Below are 14,646 nucleotides of genomic sequence, written 5' to 3' on the forward strand. Positions count from 1 at the left end.
GGTTGCCCAGGGAGGTCATGGATGTCCCTTCCCTTAAGATGTTCAAGGCCAGTTTGGATAAGGCCTTAAGCAACCTGGGCTACTGGAAGTGGGCAGGGGCCCATGGCAGGGGATTTGGAATCTTTAAAGTCCCATCCAACCCCAAAACCATTCTATGAATCTATGGAAGTCCTTCTTGGAGTGAAATTGAACCCAGGATTCAAGGTTTGGCCTCATCAGCACCTTGCAAGGTACATGCAGCAAGAAGTCAAAACCTGGGCTCAGTGGAGAAGCAAAGCTTTAGCTGTTACACATTCAAGTCAGAAGGTCACAGGGCAGACCTTAGGAAAACACTGAGCTGTAGAACTCACCAGCAAGAGCAAAGCATCAATCTTTACACCTTGGACATGCCAGAGCGGTGGGATCTTGCCCAGTATTGGTATTTTGAGACAGAAAGCAGTGTAAAAAGTGCTTATTTTATCTATGAGTGCATGAAATACATCTAAGTGTAGCAGCCACACACTTTGGCCAGAGCTTGCTCTGAGAAGCCATGGGCACCCCAGAAAGCATGAACAGAAATCACATCATCTGCAGCCCAGCTTCTTTCCCAGGCTGAAGGGCTGAGCAGAACAGTAGAAAAGCAGGAAAGAGGTTTTGCTCAATCTTTGCTTTTCAATCCATCCTTCAGACCCAAGGCAGCCTGTCTGAGCAGGCCCAGCAATATCCCAGCAGCAGAAGTGTTCTCTGATGCTCAGGTGAGCAGTTTTTGGCCGTGTGCTTCAGACACTTACGTTCCACCTGCATACCGTCTGCATGGGCTTTGCTCTTTGCTTCCTGGCTCCCAGCTTTTGTATCCTCATCCTCATCATCCAGCAGAGGAACATAGTCTGTTTTATCTACCGTTTCTCCAACCACATCATCAAATTTCTCTGCCTCCAGAGTGGCAATGAAGTCCCTTTTCACTTCTTCCTCAATCTCGGGGGGCGGCTCTGTCAGAGCGTCCGCAAGACTGAGGCTGTGATCCAGGTCAGCCATGCTTTAGCACCTCTGCAACCTGGGAAGTGAGGTGGGGAAGAGAGACATAAAAAAGAAGAGAAAAGAACATTTTAATAAGAGACCTTTGAGTTTGATGCTGCCAGCCCTGTGCCTCCTCTGACAAACATTTGCTTTAGCCCTGGGTAACTCCCCCACAGCAGCACAGAACCAAACAAAGGGATCCCCCGCCCCAGGTTTCACTGCACCAGGGCCACATTTCATAGATTCACAGAATGGTTTGGGTTGGAAAGGACTTTAAAGATCATCCAGTTCCAACCCCCCTGTGCCATGGGCAGGGACACCTTCCACTAGCCCATGTTGCTCAAGGCCTCATCCAACCTGGCCTTGAACATCTCCAGGGAGGAGGCATCCAGGACCTCCCTGGGCAACCTGTTCCATGAGATGTTTCCTGAGAATGAAGTGAAAAACCTGGGTACCTGGCGAGCCCCATCCCAGACTTCCATCACTTGCTGCTCTGCCCCAGATCTCTGAGTAAATTCCACATCCTGAGGAGCAGGAGGAGGAATGACTCAAGTGAAACACAGTCCTGGGTTGGGCTGCACCCAGCCTCCCTTAAGGAGATGAGGGCTTCACAGGAGCTCTGATCTGTGTTTTAGCCATGGTTTTGAGCCCTTTTATGGGCTCCTGACCATGGGGGTGTCCTCAGTGAATCTTGCTAACACCAACAAACCCAGACATGGCATTTGTACTGGAAGGTGAAGTTTTAGTGATGCTTACATGAAAAGCTATAGTGAGGTAGCCAGGAGATGTGATGTCTGGAGCTCTGACCTGGAGACCATGGGGAGGAACCACCTTTTCCCTTCCCTCCCTGATTTCTCCCTCAGAATGCAACCCACCATCATGGCACTGAAAAGGTGCCTGAACTGATTCATCTTTGGCAGCTTCCAGGCTGGCACAACAGGTTATTGATCCTTTCAGGTTCAATCATTTATTCTCTCACATTTCATCCTTTTTGCTTATTAGGAACAGGAGTCAACAAAGACTGACGTGAACTCTCAGACAGCTGCCTAAGGGAGCAACCCCACTGCTTCTGATGGACAACAGGCACAATGGGCTGCTACTGCTCTGCCCTAGTGAGGCCACATCTGCAGGACTGGGTTCAAGCTCCCCAGTTCAAGAGAGACAGGGAGCTACTGGAGAGAGTCCAGGGGAGGCTGGAAAGCTGCTGAGGAGGAAAGGCTGAGAGCCCTGGGGGTGCTGAGCCTGGAGAAGTGCAGCCCCAAAAGGGATCTGATCAATGCTCACCAGGAGCTAAAGGGTGGGGCACAAGAGGACTGGGGCTTTACTCTTGTAATAGGAAGGACAAAGCAGTTTGGGGCTGGTGTGAACCCCACTCAGTGTGCGATGCACAGAGGTTGTGCAGGCTCTCCCCACTAGTCAAAGATTTATTCTCTTCTAGGGGTCTGGTGAGCCTGTGGAGCAGTGACTGAGAACTGGCAGAGAAGGAGGACATGGAAGTGAAGGGTAGAGTTCCAACAGCAAATACAGCCAAACAAAAAGATACACAGGAGCTTAGGTCAAGTGATTCATCATTTTATAACCAGTTCTCACTACTCACAGACTGGTTTGGGTGGGAAGGGACCTTTCAAGGTCATCCAGTCCAATCCCCTGCAGTCAGCAGGGACATCCCCAACTAGAGCAGGTTGCCCCGAACAGTCCAACCTGGAATGGTTCCAGACATGGGACATCTCCCATCTCTCTGGCCACACTGGCCCAGGCTCTCACCACCCTCAGCATCAAACAGTTCTTATTTCTCTCCAGGCTGAATCTCCCTCTTTTAGTTCAAACCATCTCCACTTGTCCTGTCACAACAGGCCCTGCTCAAAAGTCTGTCCCCAGCTTTCTTGAAGCCCTGTAAGGCCACCAGAAGGTCTCCCTGGAGCCTTCTCTTCTCCGGGCTGAACAACCCCAGCTCTCCCAGCCTGGCCTCCTGGCATTGCTATGGCCTCCTCTGGCCCCACTCCAACAGGTCTCTGTCTACTGTGGTGAGGACTCCAGAGCAGGCTCCAGCATGGCAGGTCAGAGCAGAGGGGCAGAATCCCCTCCCTCCACCTGCTGCCCACACTGCTAGGGATCAGCCCAGGACACAGCTGGCTCTGGGCTGGCACTGCTCCGTGCCAGCTCACGTCCAGCCTTTCACCCACCAAAGTTCTTCCAAAGTTTTCTGCCCTTCCAGCAGTGGAAATCTTTACAGTGTTGCTGGGAAGCTTTAAAGCCAGTTTGCTCTTTGCAAGTCTGCTTCACAAAGCACCATCAGGATTGCTGTTCCACTCGCCCAGCTCTGAAACATCAGCCTGGTGATGAGCTGCGGCTGACGAAGTTTGCCAGACAGCCTTCTCATCCGGCAAGTACCAGTTCTGTGTCCTGAAGGACAGGTTCTCATGCTTTCTAATTATGTTGCCAAGAGAATGGCTTATTTGAATTCAGAGTGAGCAGCTGCTCTCATCTAGTCACTGACAGAACCAGACCTGTGCTGCCCTGGTGAAGGAGCAAAGCTCCTATGCAAAGTGAGTTCCTGGAAGCAGGGACTGCTCAGCCCCTGGCCAAAGAAGCTGCCTAGCCCGGTTGTATCTGCTGCAGCTGCTGCTCTCCACACCCTGGGCTGTTTTATGCTCCTTGCTCAAATTTGATCTTGCTTTTGGAGTAACCCTGGCCAAGGTGTTGATCTTGAAGCCTTTTTCTAGAATCAGTTTGTTTGCAGCAATGGCATCCAGCCTTTCTTGTGGGCATCAGGTTGTGCAGCTCTGTAGAAGAGTCAGAGAGCTGTTTGGGTTGGAAAAGCCCTCTGAGATCATCAGGTCCAACCATCAACCCGACACTACCATGGCCACTGAACCACATCCCCAAGTGACGTGTCCACAGGTCGCTTGAACACCTCCAGGGATGGTGACTCCACCACCTCCTGCACAGCCCATAACTAAGCTGGCCTGATCTCTCCAACATCATTTTTCTCACAGCATGACTTGAGCACCTTCCCATCTCCTGCTTTGCAGTGCTCAGACTCTACAATCCTCTTCACAAGCAGTTGGCTGCTGGTTGGACTCGATGACCTTGGAGGGCTTTTCCAACCCAAACAATTCTATGAATAGAGAGACAAATCATCTTTGAAATGCAAGCTGTAATTCTCATGTGAGCACAAGTCCCAATATTCTGTGAGCCACATGTTTAAGGTAAATGTAGAGTAGGATGAACTTGGAGGAGCTGACATGAGGACTAAGTGACTGAGGTGAACTTGTGTAGTGAAACTTCTCCCATTTAGTCTTCCAGGCCCATGACAGTGAGAAGAAATGGTCTGAAATTGTGCCAGGGGAGGTTTAGGTTGGATATTAGGAACATTTTGTTTCCTACAAGAGTGGTCAGGCATTGGAACAGGCTTCCTAGGAAGGTGGTGGAGTCAACATCCCTGGAGGTGTTCAAGAAATATGTGGCCATGGCCCTTGGGGACGTGGTTTGATAGCCATAGTGGTGTTGGGTTGATGGTTGGACCAGGTGATCTTTGAGGGCTTTTCAAGCCCAAACAATTCAATGACTCTATGAAGAAGAAAAAGGAGGTACAAAGTACCCCATAAAAAAGAGAACACTCAAGTGATCTGCCCCACTGAACCTGCCACCCTTCCCTTCCTCCCGAGGGCAGGGACCCTCCAGGCAGCAGGAAGCTGTTCGTCTCTGGGCTTTGCTGCTGGGGAGGTGGAAGCTGCTCTGCTTTCTGCTGCTTGTGCTATTAAAGGAAAGCAGCTGACAGCAACAGCTGCCTGCCTGGCCTGTTTGGTCTGTGGCTTAGCACTCAACATACAACAGAGAAGGAAATGTGCTCTGCTACCAGCCCCACTTCTCATACCCTGCCCCCACTTGGTCTTTCCCTCTGTCCTCTGCCAAGTGCATGCAGGAGACTCTTCTCCCCCAAACTGGCCTTATTTGGGGCTGCCTCTCCTGGTGTGCAGCACAGCAAGTCCTCTCTGCTGGGAGATGGCTTAGAACCAGCACCAAGGGTGCTGTGGGCACTGTGTGTTTGCAGAGTGGTAATGGAATAGGGGCACTTCAGAGCTAAAAGGGACAGATCTGGGCAGAAGGTGAGCAGACCTCTTCCTTCTCCTTGGATAAGCATTTCAGGGCTTTAGAAATGCCCTGCCAGCCTTTTAGGTCTCTCCTTTCACTGCTTATAGGGCTGTGAGGAGCTAGAGACTTGCAGGTCCCTCAGAGTTATTATCTATGAACTCATCTTCCATGTGGCTTTTTTGAAGGCTAGCCAAGACCATTAATCCCCACCTTCTCCAGTCCCTAATCCCTGCTGGGGCTTAGAGGAAAGTTATTCTGGTGCTTGCAGCAAGGCCTCTCTGGCAGTGCCTCCCCTGCTGTAACTTAAGGCAAGTTTATTAATGGGACTTTTGATCAGCTTGGAAATGCTGCAGCTCCTAAGGCAGCTTGCAGAGTCCTGCCCCAGCTTCTGAGTGCTTCCTGGCAGGGAGGGTGCCCAAAGGGAGGGACTCATCCCTCAGGCTGCTCCCTTATCTCCATGTGCTTGAGGGGAGTTAACAATAGGCAGATACTCCTTGCAGGGACAAACACTGCCAGGGATTCTGGGGGGAGTGAGTGGAATTGAAGTCAGGGTTGGAAGTGCTCTGCTGGGCTGATGGTTTGCAGCTGTGTCACTCTTCCTCCTCTTGACCTGGCACACATAAGAGTCAGAATTGTTTGTTTGGGTTGTAGAAGATCTCTAAGATCACTGAGACCAACCATCAACCCAACACCACCCTGGCCGTTAAACCATGTCCCAAAGTACCATGGCCACACATTTCTTGAACACTTTCAGGGATGGCTACTCCACCACCTCTCTGGGCAGCCTGTTCCAATGCCTGACCACTCTATCAGGGAAGAAATTGTACCTCATGTCCAACCTAAATCTCCCCTAGCACAATTTAAGGCCATCTCCTCTTGTTCTGGCCCCTGATGCTAGGGAGAACAGACCAACCCCCACTCCTTTCCAACCTCCTTCCAGGAAGCTGGAGAGAGCCAGAAGATCTCCCCTCAGTCTCCTTTTCTCTAGGCTCAACAACCCTAGTTCCCTCAACTGCTGCTCACCAGCCCTGTTCCCCATACCCTTCACCAGCCTTGCTGCCCGTCTCTGGACCCGCTCCAGCCCCTCAATGTCCTTCTTGGAGTGAGAGGCCCAAATTCTGTATTCTAAAATCTCTCATTTTCTGGAGTAAAACCCAGCAAGGATGGTCCTGTGGTTCAACCTGGCCCCTTTTCATTCCACCATCCTCTTCATGGTCTGAAGGCCAGGGTGGTGTTGGCGTGAAGGTTGGACTCAATGATCTCAGAGGGCTTTTTCAACCCAAACAGTTCTATGGTTCTATCATTTCACAGCTTTCCTCTGGCTGATCCAGGATTCCTGCCTTGCCATCTTTGTAAACTTGATCATCTTGATGAGCTGTCAGCTCTCCAAGCTGTGAAGGTCCTTACTGCTCTCTTAAGGGAAGTTGCCTTGATGGAAATGTTTCAGAGCTTGGGCATTCTTGGGCTGATTTAATGTCATTTATAGACTCTAAATTAGCCAGAAGGCTGCTGGAGAAGATGCTGAGAAGGGAATCAGCTCTCCAAGGTCTTTGTCTTGCAGCAATCCACACATAAAACCAACAAGTACCCAAATCTACTTTCTCTCTACTTGACACTTCTTTGGTCCTCCCTGGAGGCAGGAGGCACTTGCTGGAGGTGTGTACACACAGCTGGCCCCTCCCTGGCTGTGTTTGTGGATTGTCTGGAGGAGAAGGTGGGTTTTGTATGACACGGCTCTCACTGAAATCCTGATGTTGCTGGAAGTCCAAACATGCTTTGGGAATGAGTAATGAGATCCTTTCTATAGTGCCTGACATAAGAGAACCCTTGGTGTGGCAGGGAGCTTGGCAGAGGGAGGCTGTGGCAGGCTGGAGCTGAAAACCTTGTTTGCTTTAGCCCACAGGAGCTGCAGGAGAGCTGCCCACTGGGCTCCAGTTGAAACAACTTGGCTTGAATCCTGGGGTCACTCCCTGCAAGAAGCACACCAAGGGGCTGGAGCAGGTCCAAAGAAGGGCAGTGAAGCTGGGGAAGGGTCTGAAGAACAGGGCTGGTGAGGAGCAGCTGAGGGAGCTGGGGTTGTTCAGCCTGGAGAACAGGAGGCTGAGAGGAGACCTGTCTCTCTCCAACTCGAAAGGACATTGGAGCTAGGTGGGTGTTGGTCTCTTCCAGCAAGGAGCAAGGGACAGGAGAAGAGGAAGCAGCTTCAAGTTGCCTCAGAGCAGGTTTAAGTTGGACACAAGCAACATTTTTTTCCCCTTGAGGGTTGTCCAGGCCTGCCTCAGGCTGTGCAGGGCAGTGGTGGAGACCCCATCCCTGGAGGGGGTTTCAAAGCCATAGAGATGTGGTGCTGAGGGCCATTTTTTGGTGGTGACCTGGCAGTGCTGGGTTCATGTTTGGACTCCATGAGCTTAAAGGTCTCTTCCAACCAAAACAGTTCCATGATTCTATGACTTTTCTAGCAAGTGAGTTGAACCTGAACCACTAAGTGCTGAGGGACAAACTTCAGTGAAGATCCCCTGAGCTGCACCTCACTACCTCAACAAAGCTTCTCAATGTGAGTGGCTTCCTGCAGCCTGGACCCTCCACACAGAGACAGCTGAGATCCCTCTGTGGTTAACTACACAAGACATTAAAAAATCATCTCAACAGTTCAGACTGTGCCCCAGAAATGGTCAGAAATTAAATGAGGTCACAGACAAGTGCCCAGCCATGGTCTGAAAGCGGTGTCAGCAGCTCAGCTCGTTGCTGTGCCTTCTCCTTTAGAAAAGGAGGCAGAGATGTGTTGTGTGGAGGAAGGAGGATGACTTTGCATCTCTGCTGCCTGCCCTCCTCTGTCCTCATGCCTCAGTGATCACCAAGTGCTCCTGAGAGCCTGGGCTAAGAACAGTGAGCTGACCTAGGAGAGCAGAAATGGGAACTATGACCAAGCTGGCCCTGCCTCTCCCAGGCAGGGATTCTGTTCTCCATGGACTTAGGAGCTAAATTTAAAGGAGCAAGTGGAGCTGAGATCATTCCCATGCTCCTCATAAACCTGGGTGTTAGGGTGACTGCTTCAACCAGAGCAACCAAAGTGAGGAGATGGAGTTTTGTTTGGTGCTCCTCCTTTATGTGTCTCTTGGGAAGAGACTACTCCCACCTCTTTGGCCCCCTGGACTGGACACGGGTGAGGCCACATCTTCAATCCTGGGGTCAGTTTTGGGCCTCTCACTGCAAGAAGGACATTGAGAGGCTGGAGCAGGTCCAGAGAAGAGCAATGAAGCTGGGGAAGGGTCTGGAGAACAGGGCTGGTGAGGAGCAGCTGAGGGACCCAGGGCTGTTCAGCCTGGAGTAAAGGAGGCCGAGGTGAAACCTCCTGGCTCTTTCCAGCTCCCTGCAAGGAGGCTGGAGGCAGATGGGGGGTGGTCTCTTCTCCCAAAGAACAAGTGATAGGACAAGAGGAAGCAGCCTCAAGTTACTCTATGGGAGGTTTAGGTTGGATATCAGGAACAATTTCTTCCCCTTGAGAGTTGTCAAGGCCTGGCCCAAGCTACCCATAGGAGTTGGTTTTGAAAGGGAGATCCTGGCTGGACTGGGTACAGAGCAGGATCTCTGCAACAAGATGCCAGGAGAAGACTTTCAGGTGAGCTAGGTCTGGATTTTATGGATGGAGTTGATTTACCCAAGGGAGCAAGGTACTCACTAGGTACACAAAGATGCTGAGCATTAAAAGGAGATGGGGCAAATACTAGGTGGGACAGGCTGGCTGCTGCTGGGACATGAGGAGGTCTAACCAGTGAAGGGCACAGAGGCTGTTTGCTGTGGAATCATTTCAAGATTCCATGCAATGGGCTGAGGAATGTCTAGCTACAGGAAAACTCTTCTCCTTGTCTGGAGTCAGCTGTCACTGGGGGACTGATAAGTGTCTGTTCCTTTCCACACCTTCCCTCTGGGCAAAAAACTTACTCAACTTTCCTCAGGGAGGACTTGACTGTCCTCTGATGCTCTTCCAGAGATAGAAATCTTGAGTCATGCACACTGGGGTTATACCATCACTGCTGGTACTGCCTCTGCTGTTTAACAACCACAAGGACCTGGGCAGCTGTCTCACAGCTGAGGAATTACTCAATGCATCTTCACACCACTGCCTTCTGCAGCCTCAGTCCTGCCTCAGTATTGCCCTTTCATCTTCAAAGTCATCTGTCTTCTGTTGTGCTGGTGCCTGATTTGCAGAGCTACAGAGCAGCAGAGCTTAAGGTACATGGGGACCCAAAATCCCTATAAAGGCTCCAGGCTGGGGGCAGAGTGGCTGAAAACTACCCAGTGGAAAAGAACCTGGGGGGTTGTTGACAGCAAGTGGAGGTAAGCCAGCATGGGCCCAAGGGGCCAAGAAGACCACCAGCATCCTGGCTTGGATCAGCCATGGTGTGGCCAGCAGGAGCAGGGCAGGGACTGTCCCACTGCCCTTGGCACTGGTGAGGCCACACCTTGAACTCTGGGGTCAGTTTTGGGCTCCTCACTGCAGGAAGGTCATTGAGAGGCTGGAGCAGGCCCAGAGAAGGGCAAAGCAGCTGGGGAAGGGTATGCAGAACAGGGCTGGCAAGAAGCAGCTGAGGGACCTGTGGGGAGACCTTGTAGCTCTCTACAACTCCGTGCAAGGAGGTTGGAGCCAGGTGGGGGTTGGTCTCCTCTCCCAAGAAGTTAGTGATAAGACAAGAGGAAAGGGGCTCAAGTTTTCCCACTGGAGGTTTAGGTTAACATTAGCAGAAACTTCTTCACTGAAAAGGATTCTCAAAGACTGGCCCAGGATGCCTAGGGAGGTGGTTGAATCCCCACCCCTGGATAGGTTTCAAAGGTGCAGAGATGTGATGCAGGGGGGGACATAAGTTAGCAGCAGTCTTGGTGGAGCTAGAGAATGGTTGGACTCAATGGTCTCAAGGGGCTGTTCCAACCAAAATGGCTCTCCCATTCTGATGAAGGTTCTTGAATGCTCCCTGCACATCCCTGACCTCCTCCCAGCTGAACAGAAGTGGTGTAGGAAGCATCTGCCTTGCTGAACTAGTCAAGATGTGAATATGCTTCAGGATTTGCTTCCTACCCTTGGGCAGAAGCTTCTTTTCCTTCTGTTTTAGCTGACTCTGCAATCCCCAAACTGGGAGTTAGTGGAGTTTGGCTCTGACAGCAGAGACTGAAAAACAAAAAACTGCTTCTAGCCCAGTTCTGGTGGTATCCTGGTGGGCTTCCTGGTGGGGAAGGCTTCCCACAGCCTGTGGTGCATTGGGCTGGAGCAGCCAAGTATTGGAGGTGCCAGATCCATGGTTGCTGCCTTTTTTCTATATATACATAGATTCTGCTTTCCCTGTTAATGAACTCTTGACATGGTAATGTCCTGCTTAGAAGTTTCCACAACCTTATTATTCCTCCCCAGGAACTAGGTGGCTTCTGTGTCCCCATTCCTGCCTGGCTGAGGAAGAGAGAGATCATCCCTGCTGCCTTATGGCAACCAGGTCACAAAGTGCTGCCTCAGTCATGTGGCCCCAAACCAAGCCCATGATGTGAATCCATCAGTTGTCTGTGGTGGAAGATTGATGTGCTGGAGGATGATCTGGGTGGGGTTAGCCTTGATTTGGGTTGAAGAATTCCAAACTGCTTCCCTAACCCCACTCACAGCAGTTCTGGAGGTGTTTGCTCCATTCATGGAAGCACAGATGACAGAACCATGGAATGCTTTAGGTGGAAATTCTTCAGGGCCTTGATCTACACCAACAAAAACTGCAGTCTGCTGCTTGCAGTCTGGGCTGGCTCCAAGTTTGACCTTTTATTGTTCAGAGAAGAAAACAAGACTGAATTGAGCTGCCTTAGTTTCCATCAGAGGACAGGCCCAGGGGTGTCAGTGGCTGCCATTGTTGACCAGGAATGTGCAGCATGGCCTTGTCCAGGCTGCAGCCCTAGGTATGGCCCCGCACTGCTGACCAAGAATTTCCTGCAGCTCAAGGAGTAGGAGCCTTTGTGTTTTTGGAACAAGAGGAGCTGTGTTCTGCCACTGCCATCTCAGTGACCCTGGCCTGCTGTGCTGTGGCCGCTCGGGCCAGCTCTTCATGAACTGCCCCACACAAACAGCCATTGTGAGCCTCCTCGGGGCTGCACTTCTCCAGCTTCAGCTCTGCTGCTGCTTTCTTCATAATGCTGTTTGGGGCTGCTCCCCAGCAGTGGGGGCAGCAGGTGGAGGGAGGGGATTCTGCCCCTCTGTTGAGGTCTGCTGAGACCCCACCTGCAGCACCGGGGCCTGCTCTGGAGTCCTCAGCGCAGCACAGACTGGGACCTGTTGGAGCAGGGCCAGAGGAGGTCACAGCAGTGCTGGGAGGGCTGAAAGCCCTCTGCTGTGAGGCCAGGCTGAGAGTGTTGGGGGTCTTTCATCCCAGAGAAGAGAGGGCTCCAGGGAGACCTTCTGGTTGCCTTTTAGTGATGCAAGGGACTGACCAGAAAGCTGGGGACAGACTTCTGAGCAAGGCCTGTTGTGACAGGACAAGGGGTGCTGGGTTAAGCTAAAAGGGGGAGATTTACACCAGTGACCCTCTGGTGTGTTACTGCAACATGCTTTGGAGAGGCCTGGCTCTTTGCACTTCCTTTGGGCACCTTAGGGCAACTCCACAGCAGAGACCATGGAGATGAACACATTCTGTGGTAGGAGGGGTTACTTCTCAGCAGGGATGCTGGTGCCTACACATAAGGAGGAACACCAAAAACCCCCAAGTCCTTCCAACATAAGGTAGAAACTCAGACCTTTACCTCTGCTGCACACACTTGGGCACCTCTGCAAGCAGAACTCATGTCTCTGGCTACAAGAGGTGATGAAAGGATTTGCTTGAAGCCTGGGAAGCAAACATTGCCTGTCTGTGATGCAAGAGCCAGGCCCTCCTGCTTGCTCATGGAACAGCTTCCAAACAAAGACAGAACAATAATTTAGCTTCAGACTGCCATGTGAAGTAGGAAAATGTCCAGTGAGTCACCACAACACTCCCAGCATGGGGAGCAGTCCCTTTCTGAGGGACCCAGGCACACTCACAGCCTCCAGCTCCAGGGTTCATGCAGAGCAGAGGCTTCCTCCCTCAGCAAGGGAACTGCTTGGGAGAAGTGATCTCAGCATCCATCTCTGCTCTGCCAGTGCACAAGGCACATGCAGGCCCACTGGAGGCAACATTTCCATCCACCTACTCTGGCTCCAGTGCCTCCCATGGCCAGTGAAAGGAGAAAGCACAGGGGCAGAGCAGTGCCCAGGAATCTGTCCAATGGCAGTCAGAGCCAGCATCATGGAATGGGCTGGGCGGGAAGGGACTTTCAGTGCTCCTCCAGTCCAACCCCTCTGCAGTCAGCAGGGACATCTGCAACTAGAGCAGGCTGCTCAGAGCCCCAACCAACCTGACCTGGAATGGTTCCAGGGATGGGGCATCTCCCACCTCTCTGGGCAACCTGGACCAGGCTCTCACCACCTTCCCAGTGAAGACTTTCCCCCCTTCTCTCCAGTCTGAATCTCCCTCTTAGAGTTCAGACCATCTCCCCTTGTCCTGTCACAACAGACCCTGATCAGAAGTCTGTCCCAAACTTTCTCATCAGCCCCTTGAAGCACTGCAAGGCCACCAGAAGATGTCCCTGGAGCCTTCTCTTCTCCAGGCTGAACAAACCCAACTCTCAGCCTGGCCTCACAGCAGAGGACACAGCAGGCTCTGGGCTGGCAGTGTTTGATGCCAGCTCACATCCAGCTTTGTATCCCCCAGCGCCCCATGGTCCTCTCCACAGAGCTGCTCTCCAGCCCTTCATCCCCAACCAGGATCGATACAAGCTCACACCCACATGCAGGATGTTGGACTTGGCCTTGTTGAACCTCAGGAGGTTCACATGGTTCCACTTTCCCAGCCTGCCCAGGTCCCTTTGGGTCATCACCAGGTATTTAAGCTGCAAGCCCAGTAAGCAGCTCTGCTAGACAAGAAGTTAACACAAACATACTGCTGTCTCCTTCACAAGGGCATTTATCAGACTCTTGAACTCTAAACCCAGCACATTCCAAAAGCATGATGTCACCCCAGACTGACAAACTCCACCAAGCCAAAGGTTAGGTGCCAGCCCCTTTTGCTTCCTCGGGCCTTGGCAGCTTATTCCTTTGAGCCCAAGGGATGCCAGCCTGGCCCTTAAGCTGCTGCCATCCCTCCCAGCAGCAGCCCAGTTTAATTCTCCCCAAGCAGGGAACCACTCCTGCTCTCACATGATGGTTATTCTTAGAGAGGATCCCAGGGATTTTTCTTGAGCTAAGTTCAGTCATGCAGTTGGCCAAGAGCCATAAGAGCATCACAGAGCAACTCCCACCAGAAAAGGGAGCAGCATTAGTGCAGGATGGAGATGTTGGAGACATTAAAAGTGACAGGTTATGCAAGGCAGACCTGGGCAACTGAAGATCATAGTCATGGAATTGTTTGGGCTGGAAAAGCCCTCTAAGATCATCAGGTCCAACCATCAACCCAACTCCACCATGGCCATCAAACCATGCCACCAGGTGCCATGGCCACACGTTTCTTGAACATCTCCTGGGATGGTGACTCCACCACCTCCCTGGGCAGCCTGCTCCAGTCCCTGACCACCATTACAGCAAGGACATTTTTCCTCATCTTCAACCTAAAACTCCCCTGGCACAATTTCAGGCAATTTCCTATCACCTGATACTAGGGAGAGGAGACCAGGGCTTTCCCCCTCACAGAGATGCTGCAGGCCCCTCAGCAGCTTCCCAGCCTCCACTGGACTCCCTCCAGTAGTTCCCTGTCTCTCCTGAACTTGGGAGCCCAGAACTGGACCCAGAGGTGGCCTCGCTGGGGCAGAGCAGAGGAGGAGGAGAATCTCCCTTGGCCTGCTGGCCACACTCTTCATGCTCCCCAGGGGACCATTGGCCTTCTGGGCCATGAAAGGCATATAGTGGCTCATGGGCAACTTGCTTCCCAGCACTCCCTCTCCACGGAGCTGCTTCCCAGCAGCTGTATTGGCGCAGGGGGTTGTTCCTCCCAGGGGCAGGACCCCACACCTGCCCTTGAAGACTCAGAAGTCCTTGCTTCTCTTTGCTCACACACTGAGTGTTTGGGGTCTGAGGGGGAAGCCACAGGGGACAGAAGACTCATTTCTACAATGAATTAATGCAGAAGAACAGATTTGTCCTTCCAAAACATCTGCAGGAAGCCAGCAGAGGAGGAAGGGAGTAGCTGCAGCAGTTCCACCACTATTGTATTTACATTTCCGTGCCCTTGACAACAAACACCTCCAGGGTGCCTGAGGAACAAGGTTTGGGTTAGAACACAAATGGTGAGTTTTGGGGAGAGAAAGAGCAACATCCCCATCCCTGGAGGGGCTGAAAAGAGGCAGGCGCGTGGTGCTGAGAGACCTTGGCAGATTTAGAGAATGGTTGGACTGGATGAGCTTAAAGGCCTGTCCCAACCCAAATGATTCTGTGGAGTACACTCATCCAACCTGGCTTTCAATACTGCCAGGCTGGGAGCCTCTGCAACTTCTCTGGGCAACCTGTTCCAGTGCCTCACCACC

The 14,646-nt window shown here is 52.0% G+C and overlaps 1 protein-coding gene across 8 annotated transcripts in view; it reads right to left on the bottom strand.

Moving 5' to 3' along the window:
* Nucleotides 1-14,646, bottom strand: part of MAP4 (microtubule associated protein 4) — a 131,157-nt gene that overhangs the window by 87,971 nt on the left and 28,540 nt on the right. For 7 of the 8 annotated variants that reach the window (XM_054171299.1, XM_054171303.1, XM_054171302.1 and 4 more), the window contains exon 3: nt 771-1,033. In XM_054171299.1, the coding sequence (XP_054027274.1) occupies nt 771-1,014 (244 nt within the window). In that variant the 5' untranslated portion in view covers nt 1,015-1,033. The remainder of the gene's footprint in view (nt 1-770; nt 1,034-14,646) is intronic. The other variant, XM_054171300.1, reaches the window with a different exon arrangement.

Source organism: Dryobates pubescens, chromosome 21, assembly GCF_014839835.1.
Source record: "Dryobates pubescens isolate bDryPub1 chromosome 21, bDryPub1.pri, whole genome shotgun sequence".
Taxonomy (NCBI): Eukaryota; Metazoa; Chordata; class Aves; order Piciformes; family Picidae; genus Dryobates; species Dryobates pubescens.